Source organism: Nyctibius grandis, chromosome 11 (genome assembly GCF_013368605.1).
Source record: "Nyctibius grandis isolate bNycGra1 chromosome 11, bNycGra1.pri, whole genome shotgun sequence".
NCBI lineage: Eukaryota > Metazoa > Chordata > Aves > Nyctibiiformes > Nyctibiidae > Nyctibius > Nyctibius grandis.
The window spans coordinates 23568728-23586855 of record NC_090668.1 but is presented as its reverse complement, the minus strand read 5'-3'; the positions used below and the strand labels follow the sequence as shown (position 1 = coordinate 23586855).

At 42.4% G+C, this 18128-nt stretch overlaps 1 protein-coding gene across 1 annotated transcript in view; it reads left to right on the top strand.

Moving 5' to 3' along the window:
• The window catches only part of ADAMTS17 (ADAM metallopeptidase with thrombospondin type 1 motif 17), a 189212-nt gene that overhangs the window by 77481 nt on the left and 93603 nt on the right, over window positions 1-18128 (top strand). Inside the window, exons 9-10 of the mRNA XM_068410576.1 lie at window positions 15378-15518; window positions 16839-16989. Coding sequence (XP_068266677.1) covers window positions 15378-15518; window positions 16839-16989 — 292 coding nt within the window. The remainder of the gene's footprint in view (window positions 1-15377; window positions 15519-16838; window positions 16990-18128) is intronic.

The window sequence follows — 18128 nt, the reverse complement described above, 5'->3', positions numbered from 1 at the left end:
GTCTGAAACCCCATGGCTTCAAACTTGAAGCTGAAACAGATGAGAACAAAAATGAGTCCAGAGGTAAAAAGCCTCTAGTTCACAAACCAAACAGCTCTGGATTTGGAATCAGCCAAGAGAAGAGTTTAGAAGCGGCAGGTTTCTGTCCAGTATGATTATTTGCTTTAGATGTTAAGTATTGATAGCTGTATCTTGGTTAAAATTACTTTAGAGTGCATAATTATTTGCTGTATAGGTAAGTGTGGCCTTTGTGGGGTGTCTCAAGGAATGGTGGTGTTACAGGTAAGGGAAAAGCACTCTTTGGATGTCCCCTGGGACTATAACATTTAGGAGCAAGATGTGGGAGTGGAGAAGCTGTTTTGAAAGAAAAAAATAACCCACTATCCTCTGTCTTTTTTTAGAGCAGCTCACTGTAGTCGAGCCTTGAACACACAGCTCTACCAATGTAGGCAGCCGAGTGTAGTTTATATCCTGGCTGACTTTAGACATTAACCCTATTTTTCAGAATTTTTTTTTCCCATCTGGGCTTCTTTTTCTGCTCTGTGTTGCTCTGTTGACCATCTGCATTGTAGTGATGGCAAATGCAAGGATTTCTTCATAGCATTTGTAAAGAGCTGGTTTTTAGAAATATGAGCAAAATAGCCAGTAGGATCCTAGAGTGTTATGGTGCTGACAGCGAGATCAGACACAGAAAAGAAGGCAGACCTTGCAGCTGCTGTTTGAAGTGTAGCAGAGGCATGAGTTAGTCCCACATTTATCAGGCAGGTTCTGCCTGACCTGAATTTGTGTGGAATGTTTTCCTTCATTGCTATTGCAAAAGTACACCAATTAATTGCCAGGAAGCAATCTGTCCTCAGATTACTTTTACCTCCCAAAAGGCATTAAAAACAACATTACTGAAGTTGCAGAATCAAACATGTGGAAGCACCAAAGTCTCAGTTTCAGGGTTATCTGGACAACTTCAATTTTGACTCTAGTTCCTCTGTCCTGAAAATGAGGCCAAACTTCTATGCAAGGGGTAGTATTTCAGCATGTAGTTAAAGAGTCTAGCTTAACACATGCCCATAGGCATCTTACTCACTCCTGTGCATGAATGTTTTACCAGGGAGAGCCCTTGCAAAAAGGTGCCTGTCTTGTGGGCCTGTAGGGTAGTATTCATTTATGTGGTGGCTCAGGGATGCAGCCTGTGGCTGACAGGATCTGTCTTGTGACTGGAGATACCTCTCACAATGGCACTACTGGCAGTTTGGATGTAGATTCTGTCTTGTGGTGGAGAACTGTAGTGCAGTTCCCTCTCTGCCTTCGTAAAACCCTGTGTGGCTGTTTTGACCATCCTGCAAGAGATAATGTGTTGAAACTCGCGTGTCTGTGTTTGTAACAGTTGAAAAATTAAGGTCAGTTGGATCCCGAGGAGGACTGGAGCCAGAAGCAATCCCATGCAAGCTTTACTCCAGCAAGCTCAGGTACTAGTCACTGTATTGCTACGCAAAGACTTCCTGAGTAGCTGGGTAGTTTGATTCAGGCAGTTACTGCCCCAGCTATCTACGTGTGCCAGCACTCTCCATTTTCAATCTCACAGGAGTATGTCGCTGTTACGGTGTATTGCAGTCGCAGGACTCCTGGGAGTCACTGACTGCCGTGTAGACGTACCCTGAGGCTGGCCAAAAATGCTGGCAATGGTCTGTACCCACCCTGGAGCTGCTAATTTTATTTTCTGCCATTTGTGTTGTAAATCTGTTGTGGAATGTCTCTCTCTGTTCCCAGGCTCCCTTTTCTTGTTCCCCTCCTCCCAGGTTTCGTTCTTCTTCCACAGATAATTGCAAGCACATTTTCACAGTTAAGTTGCCATTCTCTGTACAACTCCAAAAGGACATAATGGAACACTGCCTATTTCATCATATATGTTTGTACATCAGAATCGGTATGATTGAGTCAAAGCAATTATTTAATAACATTTTCTCGTTTTGAGAGAGAACTAGGTATAGCCTAAAATTTCTGAAGATGCTTCTTCCACTTTTGGTTACGTACTGAGGGGTCTATTTTAGACAAAAAAACATTATTATGTACCTAAGTAGCTTGATATTAGTAGCCTAATAATAGCTTTCTGAAAATTATGTCCTAAGTTAGTCAAAAAGCAGCAGAGATCAAAGACAGAGATCTAAACATATGTAAATAAAATCAGTGCAGCCTTCTGCAAGCATGGATGGTTTGACCTGAGGAAGAGGCAGTAATGGAGCACCACTAAACAGAGGGTGTGTTTGCCCAACATAAGATACTACATGATACCTGAGTAAGTTAATTTGAATCCCAGAAGTAGAATATCCTTGTTGTGTTAACCTTGTCTGGGCAAGTGGTTTTTGCAATGACAGTAGGATGTCACACACAGAAAAGTCACATAAAGAAAATCACATACAGAAATGACACAGAGAAAAAGATTGGGAAGGAGAAATGGAGAAGTTCAAGTAGTATCATGTGCCAGACTCTGGATAATAGGCCTGGTTTGGGGTGGGGGTTTTTTAGTTTTATATAAACCTGCAAGATATTTACAGGTGTGGTTACTGAACCTGCTAATCCTAGCATGGTGGTGGAGTACCTTCCCTCTGTCATGCATATCTTTTTCTCACCCTTGTATCTTCCCAGTTTGATAGTTTATTTACAGTATTGGAATGTAACCACACTGGAACTGGGCGTGGGAATGTCCACCTCCCATTGCTTTCTGAACTCTTGTGGAAAGCATTACTGTGGTTCTGGGCAAGGGTTTCTATGGTTTTACTCTACGCTTTGTGGAGGATGTCTGTGTAATCCCTAGTGAAGCAACAGTCTCTTGCAGTCCCTCTAATTTCTTTGGTTTTGAGCATCTTGTACAGCTTTACTTAACATACTAAAACTGCACCAAACAGGCAAATGACAGTCATTTAGAAACTCCCAGACAACACAATTTTCATTTAATCAATAGCTTTGTGGCTTCGCCAGCTATGTCTTTCTGAAAGCTTATTCTGCTGAGTAAGCCAAGGCCATGTTAAATAGCTGGGCCGTAATGCTTTGGGAAATCTTGCGTAGGCTTCCTGCTACAAGAGTTCTGGTTTCATACTTCATTGGCTTTGCTGGCAACAGCCTTGTGCACCCAGTGACCCAAAACATAGGAACAGTACAATTCCCCATTGTGCAACCTCTACAGTACACACCAACACAGGAAATATTAGATTTGCAAGTACCATTTACCAAATAATAATTTGTTTTTATACAAGGGCAGCAATCTAGCTGAAATATTTACTTTTCCACTAGCAGTTGGGTTCCAATAGCCTGTAACCCATGCTGTCTGCCTGGCCTGCTGAGTTCAACAGGTTCCAGGTGAAAATGACTGCAGAGCTGGGGAAGGTGATAAATCCCAGACTGTCACTTGGAAGAGCCTTTGGTAGTAATTCAGCAGCAGCAACGCCAGTGGAAATGATGTTGCCTCTAAAAATGTGGTTCCCTTTACCGTTATGTCAGTGGAAGGCTGCGCTGTAGTGGAACAAGGTTGGCTGCCTTTTGGCCAACAGTTGTGTTGGGGAATAAAGTTCAGCAAAAAGTGGTTACCAGACAAACGAAATAAACAGGCCTTCTTTGTTCTCACTTATCCCTTTCCATTTGCAAAATCCTCCCTACATCAGACGGTGAGCCTCTTTCCATTGCTGGATCCAACCCAGCAGGGAATTTTGTCATCTATGTCTTTACTTGAACCCCAGTTTCCAAAAATGAGAAGAATAATCCAGTTTTCTCAATTTCTGCTTTTGTTGTTGCTTAAGTAAAACAAATCAAAGCAAAAAGAGTCTGATGATAATGGTTTGTTCTCACTTGCTTGAAAACTTTTCTTCCTGCTGGGCTCTAATTAGCTTAGGGTGTTGAGCCTTAAAAATTAGTATTTTTTTACTATACCTTCTTTCTCTGCTCCAAAGTCCCCTGAGACACTCATTTTGTGCGCCAGATCTTATCCACGTATGGGACAGTTTGACCTCTCAGAAATTTCTGATGTCCACCCTCTGGTAGCTGACTCCCACCTGCCAGTGAGAGTCCAAAGCCTGCCTGTCTCTTCCACCTGCTGCCAGCTGGGCTCCCCTCCTACTACCCTGCTGCTTGCCGGCATCGCTCCAGAGATATAGCTAATGAACTGGCAGGTTTCTAGTCTGGTGTTTTAAATATTCATTTTAATTATACACATTAAAACTAGACAGGATAAAGAAATGCTCCCTTGAAACAGTTTGCTTCTTGGTTTAGGTAGTCTTTATACTTAGGAAGAGTATCTTTCCTTCAAAGGAAAAGCACAGCTTCCTCTCTTCCTCTGGAAAACACAACTGCTAGCACCTTTCAATGGGTAAATTCTTTCCTGTCTAGCGCTTCCTTTGTCTCAAGCACAGCTGCTTGCTCTGTAACATGGGATAGATTTAGCCCAAGAGGGCAGAACTCTTCCCTAGTAGCCATCACAAGCCACCATGGTCATCAATGGTCAATTTTTGATAAAAATGCAGATTGCCTGGGTTTAGTAACTTTAAAGTAATGTGGCAAACTGTATTTTCCTACAGGAGCATTATAATAATGACTTTGTCTTCTGCTTTTGTGCACAAACATCAACTCCCATCATTTTAAGTGTCATCCTCTCCATCAGGTATATTTTTTTTACCTCTTTCTCCATTATTTAACTCTGTTATTGACACCTTTTCAGTATTCATTCATGTATGATCCTGAGGCTTCTCTCCATTCAAATTAAAAAAACAACCTGTTTGTTTAAAAAATGTATTAATATTTTCTTTTTATACCTTAAGTACTACAGTACATACCTGCAGCTCATTCTGAAATTTTGATGGTGTTTGGTGAAGTAACCTTACCAGGTTTGCCAACTGAGTTATTGCAGGCAGCACCTCTGAGTGTGATGAACAGAATCACATGGCAAAAACTCCTACAGGGTCTCCAGAAAGCTGTCATCAGTTAAATGACATGCGTGCTGCACCTCTTATCAGCTAAAGGCCCTCTGAAGAGATATCTTCTTATGAAGATAACAGACTTTGTTGTTTCTCTGTAATTTGTCTTCATGTTAATGTGTTGAAGCCAAAGTTATTCAAAGCAGGAGTATCTCTTTTCAAGTTGCTCTTTACTTTTTGTCCTGTGGCATTCTCAGACAATATGAAAGCAAACTTGGCTTCATTAGCCTCGAGGTTTGTAGGCAACCAGGCACGCCCGCTACCCAAAGAATTCCACTTCAGTATTGGTCTGAACATATCATTGCCAAATTGCTTTGATACCAAGCCATAATTTGCAACGTTCCTGTTTGATATCAAGTCTCTCCCTGCTGATCAAATGAGCGAGACTAAGATAGCATGCTGAGCTTTTAAAATCATGTATGAATTGCCGGATGGTTCTGGGATTATGAATTATTTTCCCAGCTGCACCATTATGAAAAATCCCAAGAGTTTAGGGAACTGGTATATATGAGGATCATTACTGGAAACAAAGTTTCCGTATGGATGGGGAGCACTCCTGAGTGATGGGAGTGGCTGTGACAAGGATACCACTGGAAATGCCATGTCCTTATAGCAAACGTCTTCAGCTGAAGTGAATATCAGCTAAACTATTGCAGACTGATCCATTGCTAGATTATAACTGCAACTGATAGAATTGGATCATGTGCAACTTTTTTTCTAGACAAGTGGGTTTTTTTCCGTTCTTACAAGCCAAAGAGAGCGCACAGGTTTGTTACTGTCTACTACAGTTAGCTGTCATTTTGGTGAATCAGTGTAAGAGGGTCACAGAGGATAGATTTCTTCTTGCATGGAGTCTGCAAGCCCACAGTGATTGGCAACATAGACCAAGAAAGAAGAATAAAAGAAAGAGGCTGAAAAATATTTCTTCCTGTGAAAAGGACTCCTGTGGCTCTGGGAATCATAAAGCTTGTATCCACTGGCTTATCTGGGGACTTCAGAAGACTTGATGCTGGTAGAATTATATATATTAGTTACTTCACACCTCTTTGTCTTTTGATGTTGGCCATCTCCTCATTCCCACCTCCAGAAATGGAGAACTCATCTCCCAGTGTGAGGAAGGCAGACAGCATTCCTGACTCCTACAATGCATTCCCCAGGCTGCCCCGCTTCCCCCAGAGCTTGGCAGTGGGTGGCTTCCTGATGAGGTAGAGTGTGGGACATCTGTGGTTACTGGTGTTGCACATAGTTGGCAAATATGCTCCACCGTCTGTCCCTTCTCCTTGCGTTTTCTTTTAAGGATGTCTCGTGTTGCATCTCATCATCCAGGTTTGACCCTCAGTCATGAAATGTAGTTGACTGGAGGCTGTCACTGGTTTCACAGGAGTTTTAGAAAAGTACACTCAAGTGATTGCATGCAAGAGCTTCCCCTTAGGTTGCTAACGCGTTGAGTGACAGACCCATCAGCCGTTCTTACTGAGCTTTTGTCTGTCTTTCCTAGTGGGTGGGAAATCCCACCCAGCTCTCCCAGGGTTCTGTCTTTTTTCCACCCTACAATTTATATTCCCTTTTCATCTTCTGAGGAAATGCATGTCACATTTTCTGAGGTCTCATTCTCACCCACTTCAGGCAATGCTGAAAGCAAACAGCTTGTTACCCTTCAGCATGTTACTGCTGTGATGCACCAGGGTGCTTTCTGCAGACAAGGAGCTACAGATGGAGCACAGCAGGCTCTGCTCACCAGAAAAATGAGCAGTCTTTCTCTGCCCACCACTGTTTCATTCATAGTCACTGTGCTCCTTCTGCAACAATTCACTGCTTTCTGAAACCAGACTGAAACAAGTGAGAGAGAGAGCATTTTTTTATGTCCAAGAAGTGGATTAAATCTTTTGGGGGGCAAGGAAACAGCTTAGTGTGTACATTTTCACGGGGATGATAACTTTATTCTTGCTTCAGAGTCACAACTCAGCTGTGATCATGACAAGTGGCCAGTGTCTCTTCATTGATGCCTTGAGAGAAGAGATTCCCAGTAAAGAGTAACTGACACACATTTTACAATAAGTGGGTTTTGATATATCTGTGTTCGGCACTTCACCAGGGATTGGACTGTTAAAGCAATCCTTGACTCTTACTGATGCTGTTGTGTCAGAAACCTGTTGCCTCTGTGTGTTATTGGCACGTATCAAAGCATGTGAAAGGGTTTAGAAATGCTGAGCATCTGGGGGGATGACTGCTGTGGAGATGGGGTAGTGCTCTAGGAATGTAAAGGGACCGGGAATCTTCATACTGTGTGATGTTAAGGCTCTGGAATGGAGACCACTGTGAACTCTCATGAACACAGAAGACGGTGAAATTGTTACTCATGTTTAAAGATTTGTGTTAGATACTACATGAGACTTGGAAAGGAGTGAGCATTAAGATCAGGAAGAAGGATGTTTTCTTGAGGTGATGCTACCTCTTCAATGTGGAGCTTCCACCGAGTGTATTTGTGCATATATTGATCAACTTTAGCTTTTTCTAGGACTTTCTGTTCAGTGGAGCACTCCTTTTTCTGCCACATGGTATACTGCCCTCTCCATTCTCAGAACCTGCTGATTCTTACCAGAAACACTGTGAAGCTTTTTCAGGAAAAGCTTGCTATGCTGGGACCACATCCTACAAATTAGATGCATTGGAGGCAGGCCATTGGAATGGTAAGTATTCAGTTGCATCTTACCAAAAGTCTTGGAATACGTCAGGCACTGCCTGCCCTGCTGTGAATCAGCCACAAAGCAAAAGAGGCAAGGATTCACAAGAGAGAATCCCATGAGCAAATGTCCGCTGGAAAGAGCAGTCAATAGTGTAAGCATGTGATATTATTGCTGGGGAGAAGACCATAAGATGATTCACCCTGTTCTTCATGGCCCTGGTCTGACTTCCATCAAACCATGTAAAAGGACTGCTATTGGCATCAGTGGGGTTTGGCCAGCTCTGTTACAGGTATCTAGGGCCACGTGGGCAGCAAGCTTTTAGATTAAATGTTTGAGTGAGTGAAAGGCCACACTGCCTGTTCCTGCCGTGTCAGTCTCTCATGCGTGCTATCTGTCCCTCGCGGCACAAGCTCATACTTGCTGCCTTCCAGATTCCATGGCAAAAGAACTAATTCTTTTTAAATGAAAACCATATCATAAAGGGCTGGATCTGTCATGCAGCTGAATAAACCACAGCTTTCCACACTGTTATTCACCATAGACGTTTGTGTGTTCTCACTCGCTGTTGTTGACTTGGCTGTTTGATGAGTAGATAACCATTTAAAATATTTGGTTACTTCATTATTGGAGAGTGATCTAAACTTGGTTATGAAAACAACAGTCCAGTAGTCATGGCTCCCTTCAAATGTTGCCTCTCCTGATTAAAAAAAAACCCAAAACAATAGCTCAGCACCCATCCTGAACACCCCTGTTCTAGATAACGTTATGTACACAATGACCATCTTTGATTCCTTCAAATGCTTTAAGTAGGGTCATCTCCCCCTCTTCATCACAGCTCCCAGAAGTACCTCCTGACAGCCTCTAAAATAGTCGAGTTCTATTTAAGTGACTGTGTTTACACGTTTGAAAAGCACAAGGTGAAGAAGCCTGTTTGCCTTTAAGCCAACAGGCTTAGTGACCGTTGTTTTTGTAAGAAGGTTATGCAAGCTGTTTCATTGCCTTCTCCGCGGCTCAACTCACCTCACCTCAGCGTGTTTCCCCAGCATTTGTTAGTTTGCCCTCCGTCCAAGCCTCCCTTGAACTCCCTTCTCACCCCTCTGGCTGTCTCTGTCTCTCTTGGGTTCCTTTGCAGACACATTACCTTCCTAGGTCACACTCTTACACTTGCTGCAGTGCAAAATGAGGACAGTTCCTGTTATAATTCCAGCTCTAATGAGCAACCCCATTTCACTTCTGCCTCTCTTATGCCTTTATTCCCAACTGGTTGGAAACTTCATAACTTGCAAGATATCAGCATTTTATATTGAAATGTTAAACATGTTGAACCAGTTCAGAAGTAGGCATCTTTCCAGTGATGCAGCTTCAATTTCAAATGTTAATAAAAATTCCTAACGTTGAACTCGATTTGGGACTGGACGGCTCACAGGCTTGAGGATGTGATATACTGTCTCCCACTTCTAAGTTGCTGCTTCAAATCCAGCCCAAGTCGGTAGCTGCTGAGAACTGTTGATGTACATTCTCTGCTTATTGACCTATATTGATTTGAGTTTAATGGCCATGTTTAATGCTCTCAGCTGTGAGCCATGCACCCTGTATAACCTCCTTCCATACCAGTATCTTCCTTTGTGGTTGAGACTGGATGGACTGTAGAGATGGGACTCCCTTCTCAACCATTCATGGAGACCCAATAGGAAGTGGGAAGAATTTTGTCCTTCAGTTATGTCCTTCATGTGGATAAACAGATGGCATTTGCACCCACAGCATGTCTGAATAGCAGCCTTTCATGGGGCACTGTCATCCTGCCCACACTGAAATGCCAGAGCAGATAAATTACAGCTCCCCTTCTCCCTTCCCTCTCACACTATGTGAGGATGTTGTCCCATCTGCCCTCCCTTTGCATTTATATTTCTTCAGTGGGGTTTAGAAAGAAATCTTGTACTTAATTCTGGCTCTGCAGTTAATGCTAGATTACCTCCAGGGGAGTCATGGCAAGCTGGATCACAGGGAATGACTTCTCCCATATGCTCTTTTGAGAAGGTCAGTAGTCACCTACCCTGCTGTGACGTGCAACTCCTCATACTGCGTATAGCTCTCAGCAATTCACTGTTGCCTTGCAGAAACAGAGCCTTTTAGGAACATCTGCAGGCTGCGAGCTTCCTGTTACAAACACAGGTAGAGAAAACACGCTTTCCAGCAAAGATCAGCTAAGAATGTAAATACTGTAGTGGCCTCACTGGGCTCTTCACTAGGAATGTGAGATATCACTGCCTTCTCCTGTCCCTCTGCAGGAGGGCATCTTGCTGCATCTGACTCAATTCTTTGAGTCCGTGTTGGTCTGCAGGGCGAGTGGCCCCAAGGAGTTCTTCCTTTTGAGTGTTGTGCCAAGCTTACACAGTTGCAGCAGTTTGCGAGTTGGTTCTTCAGGAAGAGAAAGATTCTCCCTTGGATTCCTCTGTCTGTAGAAGTGAGAGGCAGACCACTGTCCTCATTTCCTTCGTGGTAGCTTGGACAGCCTCACTGTTCTTTGGCGAAAGGGTGACTTTGAGGTTAGTGCCAGTTGTGTGGAGAGCCATCAATTGTGTGTCGTGCAGAAGTTTAATAAGCAGCTGGGCTGACAGCCAGGTTGCCTTTAGCCTTGCTAGTCCGAAGTGTCACTCATTTCTAAAGTGAACCAGCCCTCAATTATTTTCAGACAAATGGAATGGTTTGGCTTTCACAGGGGGGCTATGGAGAAGCTCTTACTAACAGCCAGCTGAAGTGCTTATTTGAAACAGAGGGATTGTAGAAGCTCATGGTGTTTCCATTTCTGGGTGTGGTTTTTTCAGGCTTCCCTTCTTCGTAATTCTTTCTTTCACTTGCTACCCTCTTTCTGCCTTTTTCTGAAGAACAGCTCTTCTTTTACTGCTGGTAGTATTTTCTATCCAACTTGCCTCGTGCCCTTACTTCATCATCTCTCCCCACCAGCGGGGGAGTTTATGATAATAATCCTGGGGATTTCTCAAGTGGTTTGTTACCAGCCACAAAGTTGCAGCTGTTGAAAAAATTTAAAGCATCTCCTAGATCAGTTTCCCCCAGCCCTTGGAGTTATCCTTAAAACTTGGATTTGGGGCTTTTAATAGGAAACCTATTGAGAGTCATAGTGGTTCTGATGAAGATTTGTGTACATGACCTTCAGAACTGGAGGTGCAGCGCACAGTGCATCGAAGGCAGTAGGAGGCTTTCCACGGGCTTTGGTGCGCTTTGGCTCAGGCTTTTAAAGAATAACAGGAAATATTGGAAAACGCACCAAGGGTAAACAGAGCAGTTCAGTTACATTAACCGTCTAGAGGAGAAGCTCCACTAATGACGGAAACAAACAAAGCAAGTGCATTTATTTAGCATTGCTGTAGGAAAACAAACGGCTGTTAATTGCCTTTAGCTAAAGAGGGTTACACAAGAAATTGGCTGGCTCAGGCCTAGAGTGTAATTCTGGCATGCTGACCCAGTTCTGATTGCTGCATAGACTTTGATGGAGAATAGTGACCTAGAAAGGAGCATAGACTTCAGAGAGGCCAGGGCTTTGAGAGACTGCATACTATTTTTTATTCATAGCAATGCTACTTTAAAGTCTTATTCTGCAAAAAAAAAACAACATCAAAGAGATCTGTTGTTGCTGCCTCCCTGTGACTCCTGATAAAATTTGCCTTGCTGTGATTATGTTAACGGTCAGAACTCAAACTGGTCAGTCAGCTTGTTTCTGGACTCACATATGACAAGCAACAATAAATATGCTGCAGGACTCCTTCGGTGACGCCTTAGTTTCTTTGACTGATAACCAATGCATTATTTATATTAGGAAAGAAGCTGGAGTGTTAAACCAGAGTCCTGTTGTGCTTACTCTGAATAAACATAGAATGAAAGGAGTTTAAGGGCTGACAACCTAAGCTGTTCTTGCTTTGCTTTGTGGAAGCTCATTGTCTTCAGGAGGAGAATGTGATGAAATGAAGGCTGAAATTTACCCTGTGCTTAGAATGGAGCTAGTGACCGTGGTAGTAACAGCGCAAAGGGAAATCAAGTTCTGCTTGTCTGTAAAGGCTCTGCTGGCTTTGCGATGTAAAGGATAACATGCAGCTTGTGTTTGCTGCTCCCGATAAAATGGACAGTTAGGACTCGGAGAGCACAGAGCGCAGTGGGTTTGCAGGGTGAGGTAGTGCCATTTTGACATTCCTGCTTCTAATCTAAGAGCCGTTCTTATCGGCTCTTTTTTCAAGATCAGTTCATGTAAGAATAGAACTCCTTCCCATGGCAGAATATTTCAAGAGACTGATTATCTGCTTCTAATTCCATGTGAACTTCTGAATAGCAGGTAAGATTAGATGATCACAAAGAAAATGCAAAGTACTGAATCAGTGCTTGCACTGCTCTTTAGTACAAACACGTAATACTCTGTCCGATTTATTTCTGTTAAAAGGAGGGGGACTATTCATTAGTGCAAAGAATCAGCATGGCATTACATTTACTATGTGTTTAGGAAAAACAGAACCCTTTGATGTAGCTGGAGACCCTTGAACTTCAGAAAAGAATGTGTTAGCATGCTAGGGTATGCCTTAGTACTGCAGGTCATTTAATCCTTTCCTCAAGTGAGTCATTGTAAGGTAAAGTAGATGCTGGGAAAAGTTCTGCACTGCCAATTAAAACAGGCTCCAAAGGTGTTGCTGGTTTCATTCTACCAGAAACTCATCACAGAGGCCAGTAGAGGTTGTCTATGTACCTTGAGGCCAGATCCCAAGTTAATATAAACTGGCATGGTTCTTTTGACTTAGCAGAGCTCCTTTGCTTTATACCAATAGCTCAGGCTCAATTCCTTTTTACTTATGACTTTTTAAAGAATTTCTGTTAAAAAATCAGGAAGGATTCAGAAAGATGTTGATTTCCTCACAAATAAGAATTGAACGAATTTCAGAAGCTGCCTGTAAATAACTGAGATGTGAGTTCTGACTCGGTATTTATAGTGAATACCTTCCATCTGCCTCAAACACCCCTGCAAAATCAAAGTTGAGTGATGAATGTTAGCTTCAGCATTTCTCCTAGGCAGACACCTTTCATGAGGTCAGGTTTAAAATAAAGTTAAGGACCAGGAATGTACTAATTAGTAACTGTTTCCCTTGTTGTTTGCCATCAAAAAAAATCCCACTTTCAATAAACTTAACAAAGAATAAAAGAAGTTAATCAGAAAGCTAAGGCATTTCTTAATTAAGGAACTCTAGACCAAACACTAGTCTTTTGTGGAAGAGATAAAATCAGGGAGCCTAAAACACTTTGAAAAGTCAGGAAGATGGTTTGTTTTCACCTTTTTCAAGTGGAACAGCTGAGGTGCCGACCAGGAGGCCCTTCAGGAAGCTGCCAGAATGGGAGTGCTGCCAAGTCCCATCCCCCAGAAGCCTGACAGAGTCGAAACCCGAAGGACTCAACTTTGAGTCTCAGCACTGTGGCAGTCACAAGGCAGGCAAGCTGAAAGAAACCCTGGAAACCTGCCTTGTTTCCATTAGAAAAGTTAACACGATTGCCACATGCCCACGAACCTTCTAAACTGGCATTTTTGGGCAGGCAAACTTTCCTCTGGAAGATTTCCAGCAAGCTTACATACCTTCCTTCATGGTACTTAGCTCTTCCTTTTCTGACTTTTAGGAATAGGAACTTTAGATGGGCTTATTGGCATTGGAGGAATACTGCTGGAACTTTCTTCCTAGCATGTGAAGCGTTTTCTCTGTGTGTAGAAACAACATGGGTAAAATATTTGGAGTGAAATCCAGGCTCCATTGAAGTCAATGGCAAAACTCCCATTCACTTCAGTGAGGCAGGAATTTCACTCTTTACTGTTTTTAAGTTAGAGTTACTAATAGACTGTTAAATTATTCCTGCGTGCATCAAACAAAATGTGCTTGATGTTAATGTTTCTGCTGTGTTCAAAACCCACAAAGGTTTAAAAACAAGAATAACTATCAACTTCTGAGTCTAAAAATTATGTTAAATGTAGTTTTCCTAGAAATAATAATGTCCCTGGAGATAAACCTAAAATAATAGACTCCACCATATAATCTTCACTTTAAGCTAAAAATAGCGTAGATGGCGGTTTAATCTAAGCCATAATTATCAAACTGCTGAAGCCGGTTTTGGTTCATTGCAACTAGAAATATATGTCGTGTTTAGGCTTTGAAAAGTTGAGTCCCAAAACTGGAGAGAAGCAGCGCCAAGAGCATAGTCAGAAAGCGAACAGGAGCCTCTGATTTGTAGAGAAATAGCATGGATTAAAGAGTTCAACACCATATTTAAAGGGACTGCTCCTGGCTTGCACAGTCCAGCCAGCTGGAGACCTAGTGAGTTCCTATTAATCTGTTTTCAGCCCAAAATTGGTGACTGTTATTTTGCTACAAAGTGACACTGGCCTGTACAAGGCACCTTTTGTCTGTAAGCCATTTTCCATTTCATGTTGGAGTTGAAGGAAGACTGTTAACGTTTCAAAATTCCATATGATGTAAAAAAATGGTCTTAATGAGCATTTCAAAGTAGAATGGAAAACGCTTAACTCACTTTTGCTGCCAAGCAGCATGGTACGATGGGCTGAATGCAGGGCTGCCACTCCGGACTTCTGACATTTCACTGATGCAGCAGGTGAACTTGGTGACATCGTTTATCCCCTCTTTGCCACCATGAAGGCTGCTCACAGAGGCAGAATCCTCCACCAGAGGGTTCTCACCTGCCTATAGCGGCAACAGAGATTCATTTTGAACAGCGATTGACTGTAGCAGCCCAGTGGGAGAGACTCCACTAATGGTAGAAGGGTCCTGAGTGGGAAGTTCGATGGAGGTTAGAGTAATACTCTTCTATTTCTGAATACTTCTTGAAATCCTCACTGAATGTGTTTGAATTCCTCCATGTATGTTTATACTACGCAATCTGTAGTTTGTTTAGATGGCTTGTTTTCCTGAGTAGGTCACATTCTGTTCTTGCTGAGACTGGCATGGGGCAGTCTTGGTACTTGTTTGGACAGTGCTTGCAGAGATAAGGACTTGATTCTGCCTCAGGCTCCTGTCTGAACATTGCTGTTATAGAGTCATAGGCTAATTTAGGTTGGAAGGGCCACTGGAGGTCATCTGATCCAACCCACCACTCAAAGATCAGCTTCAAAGTTAGATGAAACAGAGATTGTACAATACCACAAAAGTAGAGAAATGTTTTTCCTAACGGTAGAGTTATTCCAAATTCACAGTGACACAACAACAAAATTGGCCCATCTCTAGTACTAATTTGTTGACCATTCTCAGTCTGATTATAGGGATCACATCCACTAGATTTGGGAATGCAATCCAAGTTTTCAATAAATACTAGCTTTGATGTTCTAGCAGGTATCCTTCGGCTGTGCTACATCACTTCTTCAGGTTCATGTCTCATGAACCCTCAAATAGTTACATTTCCTGGTAGAAAAGTCCATAAGAAGCACATTTAAAAGTTTCAAACACACAAATACTAAAACCTTTGTGAAATTAAGGCAAGGGATAAATTAAAGTAGCCTATAGTTTGTTCATACAACAGGTGCCTGGAGCAGTAGTAGGTGAATGATTCTGTGTTATATGTGCAGCCTATTTTTGACTTGTTAATTGCTAAGAATGTCATTACTAAGCTCAATGGGAAATGAGAAACCCACATCATAACTTGACAGGTTTTTTTGTCTTGTTTTGTTTTAATCAAACAGCATGGGAATGAGCCATGATGATGATCATCAACCCTGCGCAGGGAGGTCTCATATTATGTCTGGAGAATGGGTGAAGGGCAGGAACCCAAGTGACCTTTCCTGGTCTTCATGCAGCCGCGATGACCTTGAAAACTTCCTAAAGTAAGGATTGCACTGATTATCAAAAATCCTATCAGGCAAGAATTCGATGTGCTATTTGAAAGTGAAAGTCTAAACAGTTTTCCTTAAAAAAAGTGTGTGCATGTGTCAGGGTGTGCAAGTTTGAATCTGTCTCCATTACAGTAGCCCCTTTGAAACTGAGGTTTGCAGAGAAGCAGAAAAATTGTATGCAGTTGTCAATGCACTGATAGCTTCTTCAAAACAGTCACAGATCACCTTCATTTTACAAAAAATGCCCTTCATGTTTGTGGTGACAGAAATCTGTGTGTAGGTGGCCTGAAAAAAATCTTCTCCGTTGAAGGATGTTGCCACCTTTGTGCTGTGGCTTTTACTGTTGTCGTTGTTGTTGCTGCTGTTATTATTATTATTATTAAATAGCTTTTATTTTATGGAAACTTTATTTTGCCTGGAGGTTAATTCGGATGTGTTTTCTCACCCCTCAGTGAGTATTGGTCTGAAATAGTTCACTATAAACTTCTTTTCCACTGCATCCATATTTCAGTTCATCATGTTCACTAGTTCAGGAAAGGTTTCTGACCTGCTGCTTGTTAACTCTCATGTACTGTAGCAAGCACTGGAATTGTCTGAGCTTTGTAATTGTGGTCTTAGACCTACAGTGGAGCTCTCTGACAGTGTCTGGCGTAGTGGCCAGTGCTTCGGTTGCTAGAAATGGGTTCAGCATAGAAAATTCCCCACTCTGGGGATTAGAGGTGGGAGAGAAAGGGAAATACTGAAAGAAAATGGGAAGTTGAAAAAGAAGTTGCATCTGAACTCACTCTGGCCCCGGATAGAGGGGAGATGACAAAGTGATACTCCCATTTGTAAAAGATTGTTGTGAAGGCAGAGGGAAAAATCTTTCCTTTATGTCTGTGATGGATAAGAAAAGAAGTCAAGGGCTCAAAATTCAGCTGGAGGATTCAGGTGAGACATGATAGAAGACTTTCTAGCTGTCATTGTAAGGCTCGTAAAGCTTTGGGCTAGATAGCCTGGGGGCAGAACTGAGTCTCCATCTGGTTTTTAGGAATAGTTTAGACAAATGTTTAACCCAGAATGATGTGAATATAGTCGATTCTGCCTTGAGGCCTGGGGCCAGGGCTGAGTTCCCAAGGACCTTTCTATCCACAGTTTTCAATTATTTAGAAGGCTTCCAGATATACACAGGGAAAAATCACCACTGTTTCACATGAGGTCGTGAGATTCCCTGTTAAAGAGAGGACAACAGCTTCTCTTACAACAGTGATCTAACACTCCAGTTCAAAGGTGCTTTCCCTTAAAGGCATATTTAATTCTTACACTCCACAGGTCCAAGGTCAGCACCTGTTTGCTGGTAACAGACCCCCGAAGCCAATACGCAGTGCGGCTCCCTCACAAGCTGCCTGGAATGCACTACAGTGCCGATGAACAGTGCCAGATACTTTTTGGGACCAATGCTACATTCTGTAAGAATATGGAGGTAAGAGCTCATGGGGGTATACCTGGAAACAAGGTGAGAAGTAGAAATAAAGCTGTCAAGCACTGGGGGAGAAAAAAAGTGTCTGTGCTTTCCTCAGAGCTACTTACTGGGGTTTTCAGTGTGTTCAGCACTGCTGATACAAAATCAGAAGTCAAACTCCCATTGACCTTTGTGTCAACAGCACATTCTTATGCAGGCCTCCTCCTTTCCTTGCGCTGGTCTTGTTAATCTCCCAGAGCAGACCCAGAAAAACTTTTGTTTGTACTTGGTCTAAATTTAGGGGCAGTTCCCTTCTGACACTGTTTTGCTGAAGTACTCAGTAGAGATTGTTTTGCTGGAAGTTCAGCTGAGGTGAAAGTCTCTTCTCAGAAGAGTGCTTGCCTGCTTCCACAGAGTCAGCTTAGATGACTGTCTGGATCTTTAGTAGACCTCACCTTCGGACTGCTACAATGTTCTTAGGAGCTGACTCTAACTCTGTGCCAAGGAAATACTAATGACTGCTTGTTTGATGAGGCCATTTAGAGATTTGTGCAGAATTAGGCCCCTTCCTGTGTATTTTCTAAGCAATATGATGTTTAGTCAGGATTTGGGTGCAACATGGCTTATATCACATTGGTTGGCTGGCAAAATGGAAACACTGATTTTTGACGTCTCTAGAAGTAGGTCGTGTTTGAGATGAGGGTGTCTGACTTGTCCTCTGGAATTTAGGCAGCTAAACTTTTCCTAACGTCTTGCACATAATTAGATGTCTTCATTCTGACCAGAGCTTGTCTGCATCCCACTTTAGATAGGGACTGGAGAAGTGCTTACTTCCAGTGTGGCATTGGAGATATCCAGAAGAAAGTTGTGAACCACTGTGTCCTGTCACCAGCACCAGCTGGCAGCATTCTGTCCTACACAGACAGGCATGAAGCAGACAGGTTTCTTGCTGTCATTAACTAGCCATTTGTATTTTTCAGTTGTCTCTTATTTGCATTCTGAACAATCTTGTGATCTTAAATCAGTATAAACACAGAAAATAATAATCAGTGATAACTGAGGTTTCCAAGTGCCAAATTACTAAAACTGTTGAACACATGCAAGTCCTGGGAACATGCTCTTAGTTTCACATTTGCTGTTTTATTTGTTTTGGATTTGGA